The 21084-nt window shown below is 33.9% G+C and overlaps 1 protein-coding gene across 1 annotated transcript; it reads right to left on the bottom strand.

The window, feature by feature from the left end:
* Nucleotides 1–9310: 9310 nt before the first annotated feature.
* Nucleotides 9311–13951, bottom strand: LOC115712817 (squalene monooxygenase SE1). Its single transcript, XM_030641200.2, has 8 exons — nt 13177–13951; nt 11611–11722; nt 11288–11462; nt 10980–11148; nt 10604–10822; nt 10206–10481; nt 9766–10044; nt 9311–9676 (listed from the first exon to the last, which is right to left on the bottom strand). The coding sequence occupies exons 1-8, from the start codon at nt 13414–13416 to the stop codon at nt 9572–9574; spliced, it is 1575 nt and encodes a 524-aa protein (XP_030497060.1). The 5' UTR covers nt 13417–13951; the 3' UTR covers nt 9311–9571.
* Nucleotides 13952–21084: the final 7133 nt, after the last annotated feature.

The following is a 21084-nucleotide window of genomic DNA, read 5'->3' as shown; positions in this document are numbered from 1 at the left end:
TACCATGGCTCTGATACCAGTTGTTGGAAATTATTTTACCAGATCTTGGGGATCTACTCACAAGTATGTTTATTAACATCCTAAATAGCGAACTTTCTAAAACGATGAAATAAACATATATAAAGTTTAGGAAACCTTACATTGGGTGCAAGCGAATAATATGACTCCTTCCGTTCAGATATCTAGCCCTCGATTCCTTTCGTAGCAGAGCATTATCAATATCCGAACCTCGGATCTCTTTCTCTCGAATCTTTTATGCCGAAACTCCTTTCGTCGATGATCTTTCTTCACGATCTTCCTCACTATGATCGAGGTATCACTTGATGTGTGTGGGTACTACTCTAATCACTAAGGATTTCGAAATTCTCAAGAGGGAAGAGAAGAAGTTGATGCCTAAAGATAGGGAGAGAGAAGGCTCGTTTTTTCTCTCAAGGAAAAATAGAAAATTTAAGTGTAATTTTCCCGAAGCCTTCACTATCTATTTATAACATTCCACTAGGGTTAGGTTTGAATTATTTGGCATTAAAATAATGAAAAAATCAGTTTAAATTTCCTACAAAAGTTGGCTGGCCCTACACTTAGTGGATTGGGCCTCGCTTTTGCAATTTTGCAATTTTAACACCTTTTGTATCTGATTTTCTCAAAAATGCCAATTTCCTAATTCAACCATTTAAATGCCAATTCTAACTATTTAATAACTATAAATAATTATTAAATAATATTGTCATTTATCATATTTATTAATTGAACCATACAAAGTATCATAATTAACAAATATGCCCCTATAAACTCTTTCTTTACAATTTCGCCCTTACTTAGTGAAAAATTCACAAATAGACATAGTCTAATTTGAGAATTATAATTGATTAATCAAAACCAATTACATGAGTCTTACAAGCAATATTATCTCAACTAGTGGGGGGACCATGGGTCTATATAACCGAGCTTCCAATAAGTAGATCAAGAATTTAGCACTAAAATTCACTAACTTATTAATTCTTCGTTGAATCCACACATAGAACTTAGAATTGCACTCTCAGTATATAGAATGCTCTATATGTTCCACCATATAGACACATCATTAGTTATCCATTGTTATAATCCTAATTTGATCAATGATCCTCTATATGAATGATCTACACTGTAAAGGGATTAAATTACCGTTACACCCTACAATGTATTTATTCCTTAAAACACTTGACCCCGTATAAATGATATTTCAAACCTATGTGAAATGAGTACTCCACCATTTATGTTCGTTTGGTCAAGCTCGAAGAGATCATCCTTTGCTTACTATTCGCCGTATGTAAGGTTATAGATTCCATGTTTATGATAGCGCTCCCACTCAATTGCACTACCGTGTTCCCAAAATGTACGTATCACCCTGACCTAAAAGTAGGCTTAACTAACAAATCAAAGAACACGAATAGCCTTTCAAGATTGAGCCTAATCATAACAGGATTAAGAACATTTGATCTAGGATCAACTAGGCGATATTGACTTGAATAGATATTACGGTAAGTTTAATTAAATCTAAGTCAAAGTTCAATATCTATTCCTTCCGATGCATACTCCATGCATCCAACCCGAGCTTTACTTTAACCAATGCTTGGGAAAGAACATAGCACTTCTCCAAATGCAAGTAAACTCTTGTTGTAGATTATCATATCGCAAAACCCCGTGTCCGATAAATCTAGGAAACTTTATTCACATAGTCATGTTTACTTTCCAATGTGTTGACTCGCACAATAAAGAAAAGATCAAGTATGTGAAAAGGGTTTCAGATGAATTTATACATTATGTACATATAATCATGAAATAAATCATGTGAACCATGCAACATTAAATGTTATTTCTGATCTATATTAATAAGTAAATCTGATTATATTGAAATGAGTTTTATTTAGGGCATAAAACCCAACAAATTACTCATAACGGTAATAACCGTTTCCAACCCTAGGTAATAACCTAGGCTTAATAAGCTTAATCAACATCATGTTAATAATCAAAATCACCTCCATTCATTCATTGATTTTTAACCACATACGGTGCTTACCACTTTTCTTACCTTAATTCGAAGTCAAGAATATGGCCGACACTGGTGGAAAAACAAGCTAGGCAATCCCGTCCCCATGTCACGACAATTGAGAAACACAATAAATACCTTAACATAATATTCCTGGATTTAAAACCCTAATTTAGAAATCAAACGTAACCTAACTCCCAACAACCCTAAGTTAGGTCAAGCAGCCCATATTTAATTTAAAACATAAGTACATAACTCCCCGGTCAAAACCGAACATAAACAAACCCGAAGAAATTCTCCGCAGTAACCGGCCGACCGGCTTCCGGTATACTGCGTAACCCATCCGTCGACCGTGCTTCGCGCACCGTGAACAACAATAGTTCCTTTTCACCAAAAATCGATCCAAAACCCTTCCAAACCTATCCAAACTTTCCGAATGCTTTATTAACATACATATGACATAACCTAAGCTGCAAAACACAATGGTTCAATCTCTAGCTTGAAATCACATACTCAAGTGAAGAAAACAAGTTTCTTTTAGCTTCCTCACTCTCCAATCAATCCCAACAGCCATGAATTCAATCCAAACATGCATTAACAAACCATATTTAACTTGGATAACAAACCTACACCCTCACTAAACCTACAGCTTTGAAAATTTTCAAAAAAACTAACAAAACCTAGCTTGAAAACTTAAGAAAACACCAAGACTAGAAGGGTGAACTTACCTAGGGTGCAAGGTCAACTTGGAGATGGAGTTTAACTCTGAAAATTGGTATTGGCTGAAGCAAACCAATCCCTCTTGAGGTTGGTTCAGCTGCTCGAAGGAAAAAGGAGAAGAAAATGGAGAAAAAGAGATTGCTTCTCTTGGAAGGAAACTCCTTCTTTCTTTTTAAAAAAAAAACTTTTCTTTTCTTTCTTTTCTTTTTTTTTTTTAAATTTCTTTCCTTTTAAATAAGAATGGGCAGCAGCAAAGAAAAGAGGGAAAGTCAAAAAAAAAAAAAAATATTTTCTTGAATTCCTAATTTACCCCTCTCACACTTTTTTTTTTTAAAAGAAAACCCTAGGGGCATTTTGGTAATTTTACTAACTCCCCATTCCGACATTCTAATAGAATTCTAACTTAATCCGGGATATTCTCAAAATAATTCTTTCATTTAATGTCGTGACATTGCTAACCACATAGCTAAATTTCCACAATTACCGGGCCCAAAATAACATATTTACTTAAATAATTTCTCAAAAATTCATCTAAGTAAGATCATAATCCTACTTCATTTTCCAAGTAATTACATATTTAATAAAATATGTCCATTTAAATATTATTTATTTTCTGGGATATTACATATATCATCCTGAAAAAGTTAATATAATGGCAGATGCTTTGAGTAAAAAAGGTTCCGGGTAGGTTTCCAGTACCATAAAGATCTCACTTCAGTTGGCTTCAGATATGGTTAGGACTGGTATAGAGTTCGTGGTTGGAAAATTGAATAACCTAATGCTCCAGTCATATTGGTTAAAAAGAATTAGAGAGGCATAATTGGAAGACGTTGAGTCAATGAAGACTAGAGAGGGAATGTTAGCTGGTCGGACTAAGGATTTCTCCGTCTCGAGCAGTGGAATGTTACTTTATAAAGCTCGAGTGTGTGTTTCGAGCAAATCAAGGCAGAACATCAGAAACCTGCAGGGTTATTGCAACCTTTAGCGCTTCCTGAATGGAAGTGAGAGGACATTACAATGGACTTTGTGGTTGGTTTACTCAGAACCACAGTAATGTATGATTCATTATGGGTCATAGTGGACCATTTCACGAAGTCGGCACATTTTTTGCCCATAAAAACAACTTATACAGTGGATCAGTATGCAAAATTGTATGTTAAAGAAATAGTTCGTTTACATGAAGCTCCAAAATCAATTTTTTGGGATAGGGATCTAAAGTTTACATCGAAATTTTGGATGAGTCTTCAGAAAGCTATGGGTACGAAGCTGAAATTCAGTACATCTTTTCACCCTCAGACTGATGGGCAGTCAGAGAGGACAATACAGATATGAGAAGACTTATTGCGAGCTTGTGTCATGGACTTTGAAGGTTTATGGAGTAAATATTTACCTCTAATAAAATTCTCCTACAACAACAGCTACTAAAGTACAATAGGAATGACTCCCTAAGAAATGTTGTATGGTAGGAGGTGTTGTTCCTCAATTCATTGCGACAAAACTGGGGAAAGGAAGTATTTAGACCCTGAATTAGTTCAGCGGACCAATGAGGCAATAGGCAAGATCAAGGCTAGGATGCTTGCTTCGTAAACCAGGCAAAAAAGTTACTCAGATCATAAGCGCAGAGACATTGAATTTCATATAGGAGCCCTTGTTTTCCTACGTGTTTCACTAATGAAAGGTATAAGTCGCTTTGGAAAGAAGAAAAAGTTGAGCCCTAGGTTCATAGGGCCATTCGAGATACTCGAGAAAGTCAGGCAAGTAGCGTATCGGCTAGCCTTACCACCAGCGTTGCCAGCTGTTCATAATGTATTCCATATTTCAATGCTGAGGAAATATGTGTCATACCCGACTCATATCTTGAGATACAAAGCCCTAGAACTATAGTTCGATTTATCCTACGAGGAACAACCAGTTCAAATCCTCGATAGGAAGGAGAAAGTTCTTCGAAATAAGATCATAGCTTTGGTCAAGGTACTCTAGAAGAACAGTAAGGTGGAGAAAGCCACCTGGGAGCTAGAGTCTAGTATGAGGGCCCAATATCTAGAGTTATTCATGTTAGTTTTGGAGAACGAAATCCATTTAACGGGGAATAATTATAATGATCGCATGATTAGTTTATGGATTAATAAAGGCAATTAGCATTAATTATCATTTATTTTATATACAAATATTTATATGGGTAAATACCATTTTGTACCCTGTGTTTTGCAAAAGTTACTGATTGGACCATGTGTTTTGTTAAATGACAAAATAGACCCTGTATTTTCCAAAATAGTAAAAATATGACCCTGAGCTTAATTTTTGACAACTTTTTCTTTTAATATAATCAACTTGAAAACAATTCCTAATACAAACAGATACAGAAAATGTAAACAATTTTGTCATAACACTTTTAGATCGGATTATAATTAAATTTTATTTTGACAAAAAATCAATTCAGGGTCCTATTTGTACCATTTTAAAAAATACGGGGTCCATTTTGTTATTTAACAAAACAGAGGGTCAATTGATAACTTTTGCAAAACACAGGATTCAAAATGGTATTTACTCTATTTATATTGTGGGATCCATTTTCAAAAATAGACATTAGAGTTATAATTTTTTAATTTCGGAGATTTTATTAAACTCTATGTGTATTATTTATAACATATGCAAAATTTAAAATTTCTATGATTTGTGCTCGGTAATGATGGAAAATAATGGATGACCATTAGAGTCATAAGGGATAGCTTAGAACCTTTTTTTTTAGTGGGACAAACATAAGTGATATTTGGAAATATCATAATTATGCGGGATTATGGTGTTTGACTATTTTACCTCTAAGCATAAAAGAAAACTTAAGTTTTAAAGAAGGGCATTTTTGAAAATGTTACCTTTTATGGATTTTGTCTTGTAGTGGTTTTAGTAGAAATTTCTTTAGTATTATTAAGCTGAATGATTTTGCTATTATTAGATTCATTAATTAAAATTAGAAAAGAAAATTAGATAAGGTTAACCCACCTCTTGGTTCCCTTTGCTCTTTGTTCGGCCCTAAAGCTCATTTTTTTCTTCAAAATTCTGAGGGATTCAGTCATGATTCAAGTGGTTTTGAAGCTAGGAATCAAAGGACATCCATTCAGCGCGTGATTTTCTATTTAGGTCGACCGACAAACTTGAATTCGAAAACGAGATAAGACTAGCATAGAATATATTTATATATGAATGTATGTGTATTATATGCATGCTGATATTGTGATTCATATGCTACCAACACTAGTACGGTAGAGGTACTGAGTGCATGTGGTACATCACATGATGTTTAAGGGTACAATCCGATGTTACCAACACTAGTACAGTTAGGTACGTAGTGCATGTGGTACAACACTAAGTGGTGCTCAGGGTACAGTTCAAACCCTACCAACACTAATAGAGTAGCGATACGTAGTGCATGTGGTACGGTGGTCGTATCTTAGTTAAGAACGTTCTTTATTATCTGATAAGCCTTGTGGATAGGTGTATGGGCGCCTAAACACAAGTCGAAAATATATTGTATGTTATATGCTTTTTTTAATGAGTTTGTTGACTCACAAATATTGCTTTTATGTATAGGTAAAGGGAAGGTCAAAGCTGAACAACAGTGAGTCTAGAGCTCATGAATGATTGTACATGTCGAGATGGTGCGACCTGAAGAGTTTGGTCTCAGGACCACTTGGGCTTCATTTTGTAGTCGATGTGTGTCATGTTTGTAGAATATATTTTGAATTTGGATGTAAAGTTTAAAAATAGGACCGACTTTATGTATGAAAATATGTATATATTTATAAAAGTTTAAAGTTAAATCAAAATTTTAATTTATCACGATTTTCAAAAAAATCCTTTGGTTAGCAAAAGGGTGCACTACAATTAGAAAATCACTGTAGCGGGCCTAATCATTAGGGCGTTACAGTTGCAGAGGTCACTTGGCTCCACTCATTGTTCTCAGAGTTGCACATTGTAATTCCTAGACCTCTTGTTGTGTGGTGTGATAACTTGAGCACAGTCTTACTCATTGCAAATCCAATTCTTCATGCTAGAACAAAGCATATTGAACTTGATTTATATTTTGTAAGAGAGAAAGTTCTACAACAGCTTGTTGAAGTAAAATATGTGTCAACCATTGATCAAATAGCTGATTGTTTAACCAAAGAAATTTTAAGCAACCAGATTTCTCTATTCAAAAACAAACTTCGAATTGAAGATGCTTCAATTCTCAGTTTGCGGGGAAGTGTTAAGAATACAAATGATGTTAAAACAATTAGGGTCGGCCCAAGCATACAGCTTGGGCTATTGCACAAGACTCCTTATATTAAAAGGCCCCCTTTTTTATCATCCCTTTATATAAATATATATAATATAATAAATATTTTTTTTTATAATGTATAGTATACATAATAAATGTTAGTAAATATGCATTTAACACTTATAAAAAAATGATAAAATCTTGTGGTCCCAATGCACATTATTTTAAAAATTTTACCTATTTTAGAATTTATGAAGTATTTGTTTAAAAAAAAATTTGAAGTTATGAAATATTAATTGATAATTTTTTTTCTAATAAAAAGCTCAATTTTAATTTTTTGCCCAAAGCTCCTAAATCGCTTGGATCGGCCCTGAAAATAGTTATGAAAGTTAGTTAGCTTTAACTGTTTTGTTGTAACCATGTTCGGTTTCTATTAGGCTAGCTTGGTTGTTAGTCAGCTTTGCTCTTCTCCTTTCTAGCTTGTATATATTTCAGTTTGTTCTCTTACATGATTCAGTAATGAGATTCACTTTTTTGATCTCAATCTTTCTCTCTTTCGATTCTTTCAAGCTTTTACTATGTCAAGGAAGTTTAATACTAGTTATCTACATATTTAGGCATGTGTAGGACCTTATATTTGGAGGGTGTGGAACACATTTAAAGTATTTAATAACTCTTAAAACATTGTTATGGCTAGATCAACAGGTCTTGAGATATTTTTCTACATCCCAAACTTAAAGTTTTCATGCATTCTCAACGTGTATATATATATATATATATATATATATATTTTTTTTTTTTTTTTTACCATAAACTGACATCGAAGCAAATAATTGCGCGTTCACTAAAGTTTTAATCAGATTTCATCACAAATCATCGCACAACTTGTTATATTATTTTAAATAATATAATGTTTAGATTAAATAATTAAGTGTGACAAATTCAAATTATAACATACATTATGGAGTTACAAAATGTGTGTAGAATGATCACAAAATATGAGTTGCAAATCTTTTAATTTAATGATCATTTGAATATGTAACTCTCACTTCTTTTTCACTCTTAAATTAGTAAAAGATGTTACTAATTGTTTATGAATGCGAAATAATGATAACTATTGAAAATATAGCTGTTGGAGACTTGATTTATTCATTTATAAGGTATATAAATGGTTCAAAATCAAGTGGAAGTAATTTGGAACACCTTGGAAAAGAATTGGCCAAAGCTGAAAAAATAGTACTAGTAACTAGTTACTGTTTTATTACATACAAGTGCATACGTTTTGAAAGTTTGCAAGTCTTTCTAACAGCCTAAAACTCCTCAAAATCACCCAATTAATACCATAAATGCCCAATTTATGATTGGTAACATCCAAGGGCTTTATGGTGGTCATTCATGTTCATATGAGAGTGAAAACTCTATAAATAGAGACCATATTGTTCACTTGTGAGAAATAGTTAAAATCATTTGTTGTGGTTAGAACTTTGCGAGGATATGCTCATCTTTAGACACTAAGCTGAGCATATGAGGCTTGATAAATCCTTAAAAGCATTTCTAGAGCTTCCCTAAGTGTTCATATGAGGGAGGAAATAACTTTTAGGACAAAGGTTCTTGTGCCTTGGTTAAGCTTTTTGTCTTATTTTTCTTATTTTTCTCTAGCTTTCTTGTAATCTTGATGAAATACTTTTATTTGTATTTTGAGTATTTTAATTGTAATCCTCCTATTCTCTCTTATAATAAGAACTTTTCTAACACAACCATCATCGTTGTTGGACAAAATCTAATTTTCATCATTAAAACGTTATTTTTTTTTAATATCTAATTTTTGTTTGATATATTTTTTCTGTTTGACATCCTTAAATTCTACTCTTAAATTTTTGTTTGTTTCACATCCTTAATGTCTAAGCATAATAAAAATTAAGTATTTTTTTTATTTAATAATAATAATAATAGAAGTTTCTATGATAAATAAAAAAAATGTGTAAAAGAAAAATAGTAAAGGGTTTGATTTATGAATTGTTGATTTATCATAAAAATTTAACTGTTGCAATATTCGGTGTTGGTTTGTTCGAATATAAAAAAAGCTTTTATGATAAATAAAAAAAAATATATTAAAAAAAACTTTATCGTAAAAAATTGTTATGCCTTTATAAACTTCTTTTGAAAAAGTAAAATTCAGAGAGCTGGTTTTCGGTGATGCGAAAAGATTACAGGTTTTGATTTATGAATTGATTGACTTATCAAAGACAATTTTTGCTATGATAAATTGTAAAGAAACCAACAAGAAAAAGGTGACAAATTTTGGATTTTGAAATGACATTTTTTTTTTTTTGATATTTTGAAATGATATTTATACATTAAAAATAACATTAACAGTCCTAGAAACTAAAACCTTCGCATACTGCACAAGTAGTGGTGAAGCATTACACTGTTCCCCAAATTCATTTTGAGCATGGGGAGGGGGACGAGAGGTACAAATAGGATAATGAATGTGTATGATGACAACAGACTCAACTTTTGCCTTCTCTAGTGTGGTTGTGTCTTTGTAATGTTCAACCAACTGGATTTCACTTAGCAGGAGGGCCTCTGTAATAAGCTGGAACAGTAGCAGGGAAGAACATTTGCCTTACTCCTTCGGCCTTGATAATCGGGAAGATGATTCCTGATGCACTCTGCAAAGAAACATCTTAGCTTTAAGTTTTCTACCCTAAAACATATGGGAAGAATTTAGAGAGAAGAAGATACGAAAATTTATGCTCACCGAAACCAATCTTGCTCCAATCCACATGCGCTTAGGCGATGGAAATGGAAGCAACAATCGACCAACACCGAATATTGCAACAGCAAAAAAATGAAGAACCAAGCTCAGTGGACGAGGGTTTAATCCTGAAAGAAGAGACACTGGTCCTGTTGAGAAAATACCACCTAGGCTTAAATAATCGAAGCAAGCATCACGCATTTCCTTCCTTGCTTGATCAGGTGAAGCACAAAAGACCTTGTACAGAGCTCCAGCCAATGTGTTTATAGTGGATGCTACTGGCTGCAAAGTGGAAGAATTAAGATGTTAATAAGTTGAGCAAACTATATTGAACGCTATTATAAATCTTGACATTTTATGATATTGCATCATGCAACTCAAAATGGCAACATCAGAGATCAGAGCCAGTTCAATTATGACATCAACATGTTAATTGAGCTTACCTTACGCAAAGTGTAAAAAGATTCAAGGTATTTGCAGAGATTATATGAATCATTTAAGTCATGTAAAGGCTTCAGAAGATCACGAAGGACAACAATATCAGACAATGCTACAGTCATTCCTCCACCGGTAAGAGGATGGCGCATGTTAAATGCATCTCCCATTAGCAAGGCTCCAGGGGTAGGGTGGGGAGAAGCAGGCATGCTCCGATTCGGCATTGTCCTTATGTTACCCTTGTCAATTGCAGCCACAAAGGAATCAAAAATTTGAGGAGGAATCTGCAAAATGACACAATGTGGTCAGTTTGAAACAAATTAATTCAATAGCTAGAAAATTCAGTGACATGAAAAGTTGCAAACAGAAGAAAATATTTTGAAGCAGTAGAGCAAGTATAATAAACCTGAGGAGCCACCACAGCCTTCAAGTACTTCGCCATTTCACCATTTGAAATAGAAGGAACCTTCTGTCCTGGAACATCAACCAGACAGCGAACTTCTGTACTACTAATTTGATAGAACAAAATGGGAGAAGGATCTGCTAGTATAACATGCCCGTGATTTACATATGGAAGGTTGCAGTTTTCCAAAACTAAACCAACAAAACAAGATGGCACATCTACCTGCAGAAACAAAACAGACAAAACTTTAAATTCTCGAGGACTTTCTTCCTAGGAAAAACTGGCTGACTCATGTACAAACTAGAAACCAGTTTATCTCTACTTAGATTTAACTGCTTCATACAAACTTCGTAATCTGACAAGAGTGAGAGGCTACAACCTTAGGATTGCAAAGCGAACGGCGTAAGTTTGAGAAACAGCCATCACAAACAATAGTCAGAGGCGCATATGCCGCCATTTCTTGGCCAGTCTTCGTCTTGTATTGCACCCCTTTAACTATTCCATTTTCTTCAAGCAGTGTAGTAACCGTTCCTTGCTCTAGTTGTACACTAAAGAAGAAAAACATATAAGAAAAGAGTATTACAATTTCTTGAAAGACAAGAGATTATATATCAGTTGACAAACAAAAAGCCAAAGATGCAGCATTAATTTACAATCACAAAATATATACAATGACAAAATATATACCTCGGAAGAGAAGCAGCTTTTGCCCGCATCCTCTGAATGAAACGCCCATTGTGAAAGCTCCTTCCAGCCACATCGGAATGAAATTTCTCCAAGGGGTAAGACAGCCGAGTGTCTTTTCCATCCTTGAAAAGAGCATATCCAAAGACACGCTGGGCATCAATTTCCTCTACACAATCTGCATTTAGATACAATCTGACCTTCATATAAAAACTATTTCTACCTTCATAGGAAGGAATAAAACAATCTGAAACTACTCATTATCAAGCACATAATTGTACTATCACAAATAATCCAGCAAGTTACCAAGTTCAAACAGAATTTACCTTGAAGTCCCAGCTCAATTAATTTGAGATAGCCTCCAGGTTGCAGTAGTTCACCAACAATTCTGTCTGGCTCCGTTAAGTCTCTTTCAATCACATGCACTCGACGTCCATCCTGCACTTGAAGACAAATAATCAATTCGAAAATTGATCTCACAAAAATTGACTTGCCAGTGTACAATAGGCTACATAAAAGTTGGCAGTGTACAATAGGCTACATAAAAGATAAAACTAGACTGTAGTATTCGAGCATGAGTCAGTAGCAATTAAGTTATGCTGTTTATCAGAATATGAGCATTCATCACAAATTCATGGACAATTATAACTTTGTAGCATGAATTGAGAAGCAAACTAGGGATCCATACACACTTAAATATGCCAGATTTTTATCTATATATGGACATATTTAATAGGGGAACTATTTAATAATATCCAATTAAAAAAAGTTGCCCAAGAGATATAACTAACACCATAAGCGTGCGTGAACTTATTTTGCTTAGGCCATAGTTCCCTTAAAATTTGGGTGGTGTAACTAAATACAATATTAAAATGTTTCCAGTGAAACTAATTTATGTCCGAGTGGGGTAAGTATAATTCTAAAACAAAATTTTATTAACAATGGGTCAAAGTTTAAAACAAAAGATTGCACATTGATACCGAAAAGTCCAACAAGTACAAAAGATAATTTGTTTTGCATCAAATTAGTGAGCACACAAAGTCCGATTATTTGTTGGAGCTTTCTTCGGGCTAAATTATTTAATAAAAATAATAGGAAAAACAAATAGCTGTAGTACCACATATGAATGACGTGAAATTGACCAAAATTATTTTCTATTCATATTATTCAGCTGGAGAAGATTTCTTAAAGATTATTTTCGTACCGTTTAATCTAAAAATAACAAATCAAAATCGATCTGTTCAAAAACTCATCTAGGTGATCACAACACAAAATGCTTTTATTAAGACTCCAATCGGAGCTTGCATATAAATTATAGGAATACGTCAAAAATCTTCTCGCCATAACTATTACAGACGACAGACGCCATAACTACGAAATTATTTATCGCATACATGTTCCTACCTACCTATCTCCTTTGAAAGTTTAATTCATGATTTTTTTTTGAAAGGTTTTATTGATGAATCTAGAAAAATTAAAATCAAACAATGATGACAAATTCACAAATTCCCTGGTATCTCTAATCCCATAAAATCAGCTGCAACACTTAAGAGTGATAAAGTTTCAAAATACTCTCAAATTTATTTTTCAGAGCTACAAAATAGATAAATTGAGAGAAATAATCCAAATTCCAAAGCTTAAAAAATACCATAAAGTAACCAGGGCATTAAGCCGTGTCTTTCGTTTTGATTATTTTCCTTTGTTGTTCAATTAAGTTGGTGATAGATATAGCATATAAGAATTCAAGCCTGTCTCCCGTACTAGAAGTCAAAAAGAATATAGCAAAAAACTATGGATTCGTTTGGTTGCAGAGAAAATTCAGGAGGATGTATATATATATATATATATATATATATATAAATATAAAACAAGCAAGAAAACAGATAGACTACCTTGCCGAGTGTGTGAGCAAGAGCAGAACCAGCGACACCGGCTCCGACAATAATTACGTCGACGTCGCCATCTTTGGATCGGCATTCGCCGTTAATGGCCGTGATGTCATTCTGGATACATTCGGTTATCTTGTCCGAAGAATCCTTCGGAATCTTGTTCTTCTTGAGAACAAGATTGTAGAAAGCAAGAAGGCTGAGAAAAGAGACTGAGATCCAACCAATCACGAACTGATCGACCATTTCCGGCGGAAACGACAAACACCGGCTGGTCCTTCCCGGTCGTTCTCGGTTCTGTCTCTCTTTCGGCAATGCCTGAGTTTTTGTTTTTGTATTTCTTTTTTGGAAAACAGACCCACCCACGAGGAGGTTTATGAGGACAACGTGACACTTTTTATATCCCTCGCTCACAACTCAAAGTCTCAAAACGACAATTTTACAGCTCAACATCTACGTTACCATACAATGCTAAATTGCGCCAACTCAGTGGTCACACTCACCAGCCTTAGCCTGCGCCTGCCGAACCACGTGTTGACTAATAAAATAACTGTTATTTCCCCACCTCTCCTCCTTAATTCTAATACGTTTTCGCACAACAAGGGTTCAACATTCGGGTCCGAAACTGGGTCCACCTGATTGAACCGTCTGCTCCGCCGGATCTTAAAACCCCGGAAGCCTGCAATTCCATATCGAAACACACAATTTCAAGTTTGCGTTTCTTGGTCACTAGTCGGTTTGGGCGTCGGTTCTTATTTGGAGAATTTTCATATGAGATTGAGGGTGTAGTTTATTTTTTATGGCATAAATAAATTATATTATAGGGTTATGAGTTTTATTAATTTTTTTTACATTTATATGGTTTTTTTATGCCATATTTTTGTAAAAAAAAAAGTAGAAATTCTATATTTGAAAAACAACAATAAATTTTATCGAAAAAGTCGCCGAAAAAGTCATCGGCATTGGAAAAGTCACCAGAAAAATCACAGTCGTTAAAAAATTCGTCGAAAAAGTCACCGAAAAATTCAACGTCCCCGGAAAAATCAACAGAAAAGTCAACGTTTCGAAAAAGTCACTGGAAAAATCACCAGAAGTAAATGTCTCAAGATATAACTAAAAATATAACCGGTTATATGAATAAAAACTAATAACTCAAACCGGTTATAATTGAAATATACCGGTTCTGTAACATAATTAATAAATATAAATAAGATAAAATAACTCAAACAAGTTATAATTAAAATAAAACCGGTTCTATAACAGTGTTATAATTAATAAAATCAAATAACACGAAAGAATTCAAACTTATTATAATTAAAATAAAACCGGTTATATAACATAACGAATACAAACAACTAACACGCAATAATTCAAGCCGATTACAATTAAAAACAAAGAAGAAATCAGTTCCTAAAACCCTGAAATATAAATTAAAAACAAAACTAGTTTCACAATAAAATACTTCATAACACATAATACCTCATAAAACCGGTTATAATTTTTTTTTTAAAAAAAATGGGGATCAAATGTCTCGGATACCAGTTCTATAACATAATGAATAAAAATAAATAACACAAAATAACTCAAACCGGTTATAATTAAAATATAAACGGTTCTGTAACATAATGAATAAAAACAAATAACACAAAATAATTTAAACCAGTTCTATAACAGTGTTATAATGAATAAAAATCAATAACACGAAATAACTCAAAACCGATTATAAGTAAAAATAAAATAGAACCGGTTATATAACATAATGAATACAAACAAGTAACACACTATAATTTAAACCGATTACAATTAAAAAATAAATGAAAAATCAGTTCCTAAAACACTAAAACATAAATTAAAAACAAAACTAGTTCTACAATAAAAAAACCTCTTAACACATAATACCTCATAAAACTGATTATAATTTTTTTTAAAAGGTGAGGATCAATTTGAAAAAATACTGAGGCATAAATATGAAAAGAATTAGCTTCATAACAAAATAAATAACACAAATAATAACACACAATAACTAAAAATATAATATAAAAAAATTGGTTATATTTATCAACTAGTTAAAAATTTGAGAAAAAAAAACTAGTTTCGTAAAGCAACTAAGATAAAAACTCACACACAAAAACCAGTTAAATAAAATAAATCAATAAAAAACTGATTCCTTAAATTAACTAAATAAAAAATCAGTTATCGAAAAACTAAATTAAAAACTAGTTTCTAAAATAAATAATTCAAGAGTTAATTTTTAAATTGATTAAACAAAAAACCAGATGACATAAATTAAAATAGACTCGGTTCCACAATAAATGACTAAAAACAAATAACACACAATAACTCAGAAATCGGTTATAATTTAAAAATAGAACTGGTTCTATAACATAATGAATAAAAATAAATAACACAAAATAACGCAAACCGGTTATAATTAAAATATAATCTGTTATGTAACATAGTGAATAAAAACAAATAACACAAAATAACTTAAACCAGTTATAATTAAAATAGAATCGGTTCTATAACAGTGTAATAATGAACCAGTTTTATAACAATGTTATAATTAATAAAAACAAATAATACAAAATAACTCAAACCGATTATAACTAAAATAGAACCAGTTATATAGACATAATGAATGAGTATTTTTGAAGTAGATATAGTATGCGTGTAATTATTTGATGGGTTGGAGCATGTTGAATGGATGTTTTTGTTTAAGCTATTTTATTTAACTGGTTTTTATGTGTGAGTTTTTATCTTAGTTGCTTTACGAAACTAATTTTTTTGTCTTAAATTCTTAACTAGTTGATAAATATAAACGGTTTCTTTATATTATATTTGAGTTATTGTGTGTTATTATTTGTGTTTATTTATTTTATTATGGAACTAGTTCTTTTCATATTTATGCCTCCATATTTTTTGAAATTGATCATATTTATGCCTCAATATTTTTTGAAATTGATCATATTTATGCCTCAATATTTTTTAAAATTGATCTCTATTTTTTTTTTAAAAAAAATTATAATCGGTTTTATGAGGTATTATGTGTTATGAGGTTTTTTATTGTAGAACTAGTTTTATTTTTAATTTATGTTTTAGTGTTTTAGGAACTGATTTCCCCTTTATTTTTTTAATTGTAATCGGTTTGAATATTGTGTGTTACTTGTTTGTATTCATTATGTTATATAACTGGTTATATTTTAGTTATAACCGGTTATAATTTAATTATAATTAGTTTGAGTTATTTTGTTTTATTTGTTTTTATTCTTTGTGTTACAGAACTGGTTATATTTCAATTATAACCGGTTCTATTTTTGTTTATATTTGAGACATCTACTTCTGGTGACTTTTTCAGTAACTTTTTCCGGTGAATTTCCCGACGACGATGACTTTTCCGGCAGCGGTGATTTTTCCGGCGACGATAACTTTTCTGGTGACTTCTCCGATGCCAGTGACTTTTTCGGTGACTTTTCCAGCAAAACTTATTATTGTCTACAAATATGAGATTTCTATTTTTTTTTACAAAAATATGGCATAAAAAAACCCATATAAATATAAAAAAACAAAAAAACCATAATCCATTAGCTTTATTTATTTATGCCATAAAAAAGTAAACTCTTAATTTTTTTCCATATATAGTGTAATTTCTACTTCTTATTTAGCACAACATTGAGTTCGAGGGTCACCTAGACCAGTCCAACTCACCCGTTTTCTTTTTTGGGTTTTTACAAAAATACTTGATTTTGGATAAAACTTTCAATTTTATTGTCACACGACAAAAATTACATTTATACTATCCTCGTTTTTTTTTTCTTTTATACTGTAAACACAAAAAGAAAAAAAAAGAAAAATACAAGGCCTCCATCTTCCACACTCATAGACAGAACAACTACAACAACACCAGGATAGTCGAAAAACAACCATTAATTCCGATGAGATTAAGCAAAAATAGTGAAATTGATGTCAAATAAATAATCATGGCAACACAACTATAAAACAAAACTAAAATAAATTAGAAAAAATAAAATAAAAAAAAGGATTAAAAAATACTAACAATCTTCTACACATCCTCAATGCCAGATGCAATAGCAGATATATTTACAAGCCTATCTTAAAAAATAAGAATAAAAAAACTACTAAAACAACACAAAAATAAATGCAAAACAATGAAACAAATATAACCACTTATAAAAACATAAAAGAACCACACACTTCAAAACTCTTTTGTTACCGAGCTCCTCAAATGTATTTATAGGAGAATTAGAATAAAAAAAAATACAAAAATAGTCAAAGAGAACGAAGAAAAAATGTATTTATAACCTCCATCTTCCACACCTACGGATAGAACCACCACAGTAATACGAGAATACCTAAAAAATAACCATTAATTTTGGCGAGATAGAGCAAGAGCAGTAAAATCGACATTAAATAAATAAATCATGGCAAAACAACACTAAACAAATATAAAGAAAACAAAAGAAAAAAATGATTAAAAAAATACTAACCATCTTCTGCACAGCTCAACACTAGATGTAATAGAGGCTATTTGCAAATCCAGTCCTCGAAAATCAGAATAAAAAACAATCACACTCTTATCTTCCCCAAAAACGTGACTAAAAATTTCAAAAACTAAAGGAAAAAAAAGAAAATTAAGAAGAAGAACTTAAGGAAGAACAAAAATATATATTATCAATATACAAAGAAGACGACTAATTAATATTGTCATAATTGAAATTAAATCCATATCGACCAGTAACTGATTCAAGCTTCAAAAGCAAATTGTTATAAGTATGAATATAATGCTGTTAATCCTTTCTTGTCTCATAAAATCCTACAAAAATAACCACCATTATTATCATATTTAATTAATAATAAATAATTATATATAAATTAAATAAAGATAAATAAGCTTCTAGACACCATGTGGCCGGCTAGCATGCACTTTGGCAGGTGCATGGTCGGCCAACTTTTTGCCTGGAAAGTTTTTAGTGCACAACTTTTATCTTTGGACAGCAAGTCAGACAACGAATTGGACCTTAACAACCCACAATAGTAGAGAGAAAATATCAACAACTTCCTTATTTTTGAGGTGCAATTTAGTCATTTGAACTTTATTAATTTATTATGTGAATAATAGCTTTATTTACTTGTTTTTAAGGGATATTAGGAATGTAAGCTCAACATATAAAGAGCAATAGTCAAACCCTAGCTCTTAGGTTCTAACTCTCAAGTTCTAAGTCTGATAACTCATCTCATCTCTCTCTCTCTCTCTCTCTCTCTCTCTCTCTCTCTCTCTCTCTCTCTCTCTCTCTCTCTCTCTCTCTCTCTCACGCATAGGCATGTCTCCATCACTTGAGATTTGCCATATCCATTATCATATTGTAATCTTAAGAGAACTACTACAGGTTTCATAATAAAATCTTTGGTACCAATACAACTAAAAGGGGAGTAGGTCGTTACCCATTAACTAATGGGGCCGAAACTTTATAAAATCTTGTGTCTATTTACTTTTTTGTTCTTATTGTGTAACATGTGGCATCAGTATTAAATTTGACTCCGCTATCGGTTGGCCGAATCTGAGGTCAACAGTTTAGTGCTTTCATTGAGATCGAGTTATTAATTTATCTGATCAAGTGTCATGGTTAACAGAAGGAGAACTCCGGCAATGACATCTGCCTCCTCGGGTCTTCCTCAAGATCCTATGGCGGCTGATCTTGATGTTCGTGTTCTAGTCACAATTGGAATCTCCACGAACTCGACAGATGTGGCCACTCCTGCCACCTCTGCAGGCACCACAAACATGGCCACCACAGCTGGCCAGGTCGACACAACCATTCATGTGGGTCTGAATAATCAACCCATGCCTCATAGGGAGGACCCTCCACTAGCGCCTCCCAGTGAAGGAAGAACCCACGTGGAGCAACCCCTAGGCACCACAAGCAAATCTGGTCCTCGGTATTATGCTGGAGAGATAGGGCGAAGAATTGGCAAGCAGCCATTGGCGAGCCCTATGTAGACTTGGGAGAAGATCTCAAGTTGGCTAGAGTTAGAGAAGCCATCTGCCAAGTCAGCCAACTAACGAACCACATGTTGTTGGCTGCGATATATTTGCACTACAAAGACGCAAATTTCTGAGACGGATGGATGACCAAGAGTACATCCTCTGATCTCATCAGGTGGAGCTGGACTGCCGTAATAGAGAAGCTAACAACATGATAAGGCAGTTCAATGAGAGAACTACTAGAAGAAGTCAGGATCTCATCAAGGAACCTCTCCAAGGGAGACTAGTCGATAGATCGAGGAGGGTCTACCAACAAACTCTCCAACCAGGTTCCTCAAGAACCAGGACAGACTTTCCCTTACCCAAAGGAGCACAAGAGTTACCACGAAGATCTGGTTGCAAGAATAGTCAGATATCAACGACCACCAGTCTGAGAGCCAGTCAAAGATCTTAGGCTTGACAACACCCCCGATTGTCAGCCTCTGGCCAGCCAGCCCCTCAGTGTTACAACATTGGCCGGCCAACAGGGTGAACTCCTGTCCCGAGGTCTCCGAGAGCGAGTAACCTAGAGGTCAATCTTTAACTGGCTAGGTCCGAGAATGGCTGGAAACACCTGAGATAACAGCTTGAGAAGTGACTCTAGTCACTTCAAATATCTAGACCACCTAACTCTAGTAACTGGTGTGATCTACCCCCTGTCAACGCTCAGGCTACACTAGCCGATCAGGGGAGAATGAGCGACTAGACCCTACCCAACATAGGGTTGGTCGACCATGAACAACTACCCATAATGGGTCTGGCCAGCCAAGGCTAGTCCAGCTTTCCAAGAGTGGCTGGCAAGACCTTCGCCCATTCAGGGTTGTAGCCCATTCGAGAAGGGCCAATCAGCCAAGTCACTATAGCAACGGATCCTTCGGTGCAAGCACACTTGGATCAAATAAAGGACATGATCAAGGGCCTAGCTATCGAAAACCTTTAGACCTTGAATTGGATAGGTCAAGGGGATCACCATTCTCAGCATATATCAATGCCTTTCCCTTGTTCAAGTTCAAGATGCTGATATGGAAGATGTATACCGAATAAAGAAGACCCACTAGCACACATCAAGTATTTTGAGATGCAACTTGATCTTTAAAAAATTACTAGTGACATGCGGTGTCGAATATTCCCAACAACCTTGTTGGAAAAAGCTCAGAAATGGTACTTTAAGCTGGCTCTCGGAAGATTCAATTCTTAGAATGAGTTTTCTTAAGAATTATACACACAATTCTCATCCTCAAGGTTGATACCATTGCAGTTGGAAGACCTTGTCGAGGTCAGACAATGACAAGGAGAACCTTTAAATGATTACATCCAAAGGTTCAAGGCTGAGGCCACAAAAGTCAAAGGCCTAACAAAAGAAGGTCGGTATACAACCATACTAGGGGGCATCCTTCCATTGAGTGACTTCTAAAAAGATATCTGAAGGATCTCAACCAACAACATGAAGGAGTTCCTTAATAGAGCTGACAACTTTATCAAGCTGAAGGAAGCTGTTCGACAAGCCCAGACAGGGCAAGTCGACAATAGGCAATCTTAGGGTGCCCTACAGCCCCACGATTTGCCTGATGCACATGTAGGTACTAGCATTTCTATGCAAACCTCAAGTGGCAAGAATACTGGGGGCAAGCGCAACAATGACAGCTCTTGAAGAAACAATGGCAAAAAGGGGAAGTACAATACTTCTCCCACGCCACGAAACTGCAAAGATAAGGAGGACAAGTTCACTTACTTCAGGCTCTTGACGGAGAAACCTAAGACCATCTACATGGCCACTCAGGGAACTATCCCATACAAGAAGCCCCCTCCCATCAAAAGGGAGATGAGCAAGAGGGACATGTCCAAGTTCTACCGATTTCATAATGATTTCGGCC

Source organism: Cannabis sativa, chromosome X (genome assembly GCF_029168945.1).
Source record: "Cannabis sativa cultivar Pink pepper isolate KNU-18-1 chromosome X, ASM2916894v1, whole genome shotgun sequence".
NCBI lineage: Eukaryota > Viridiplantae > Streptophyta > Magnoliopsida > Rosales > Cannabaceae > Cannabis > Cannabis sativa.
This window is presented reverse-complemented; position numbering and strand designations above follow the sequence as displayed.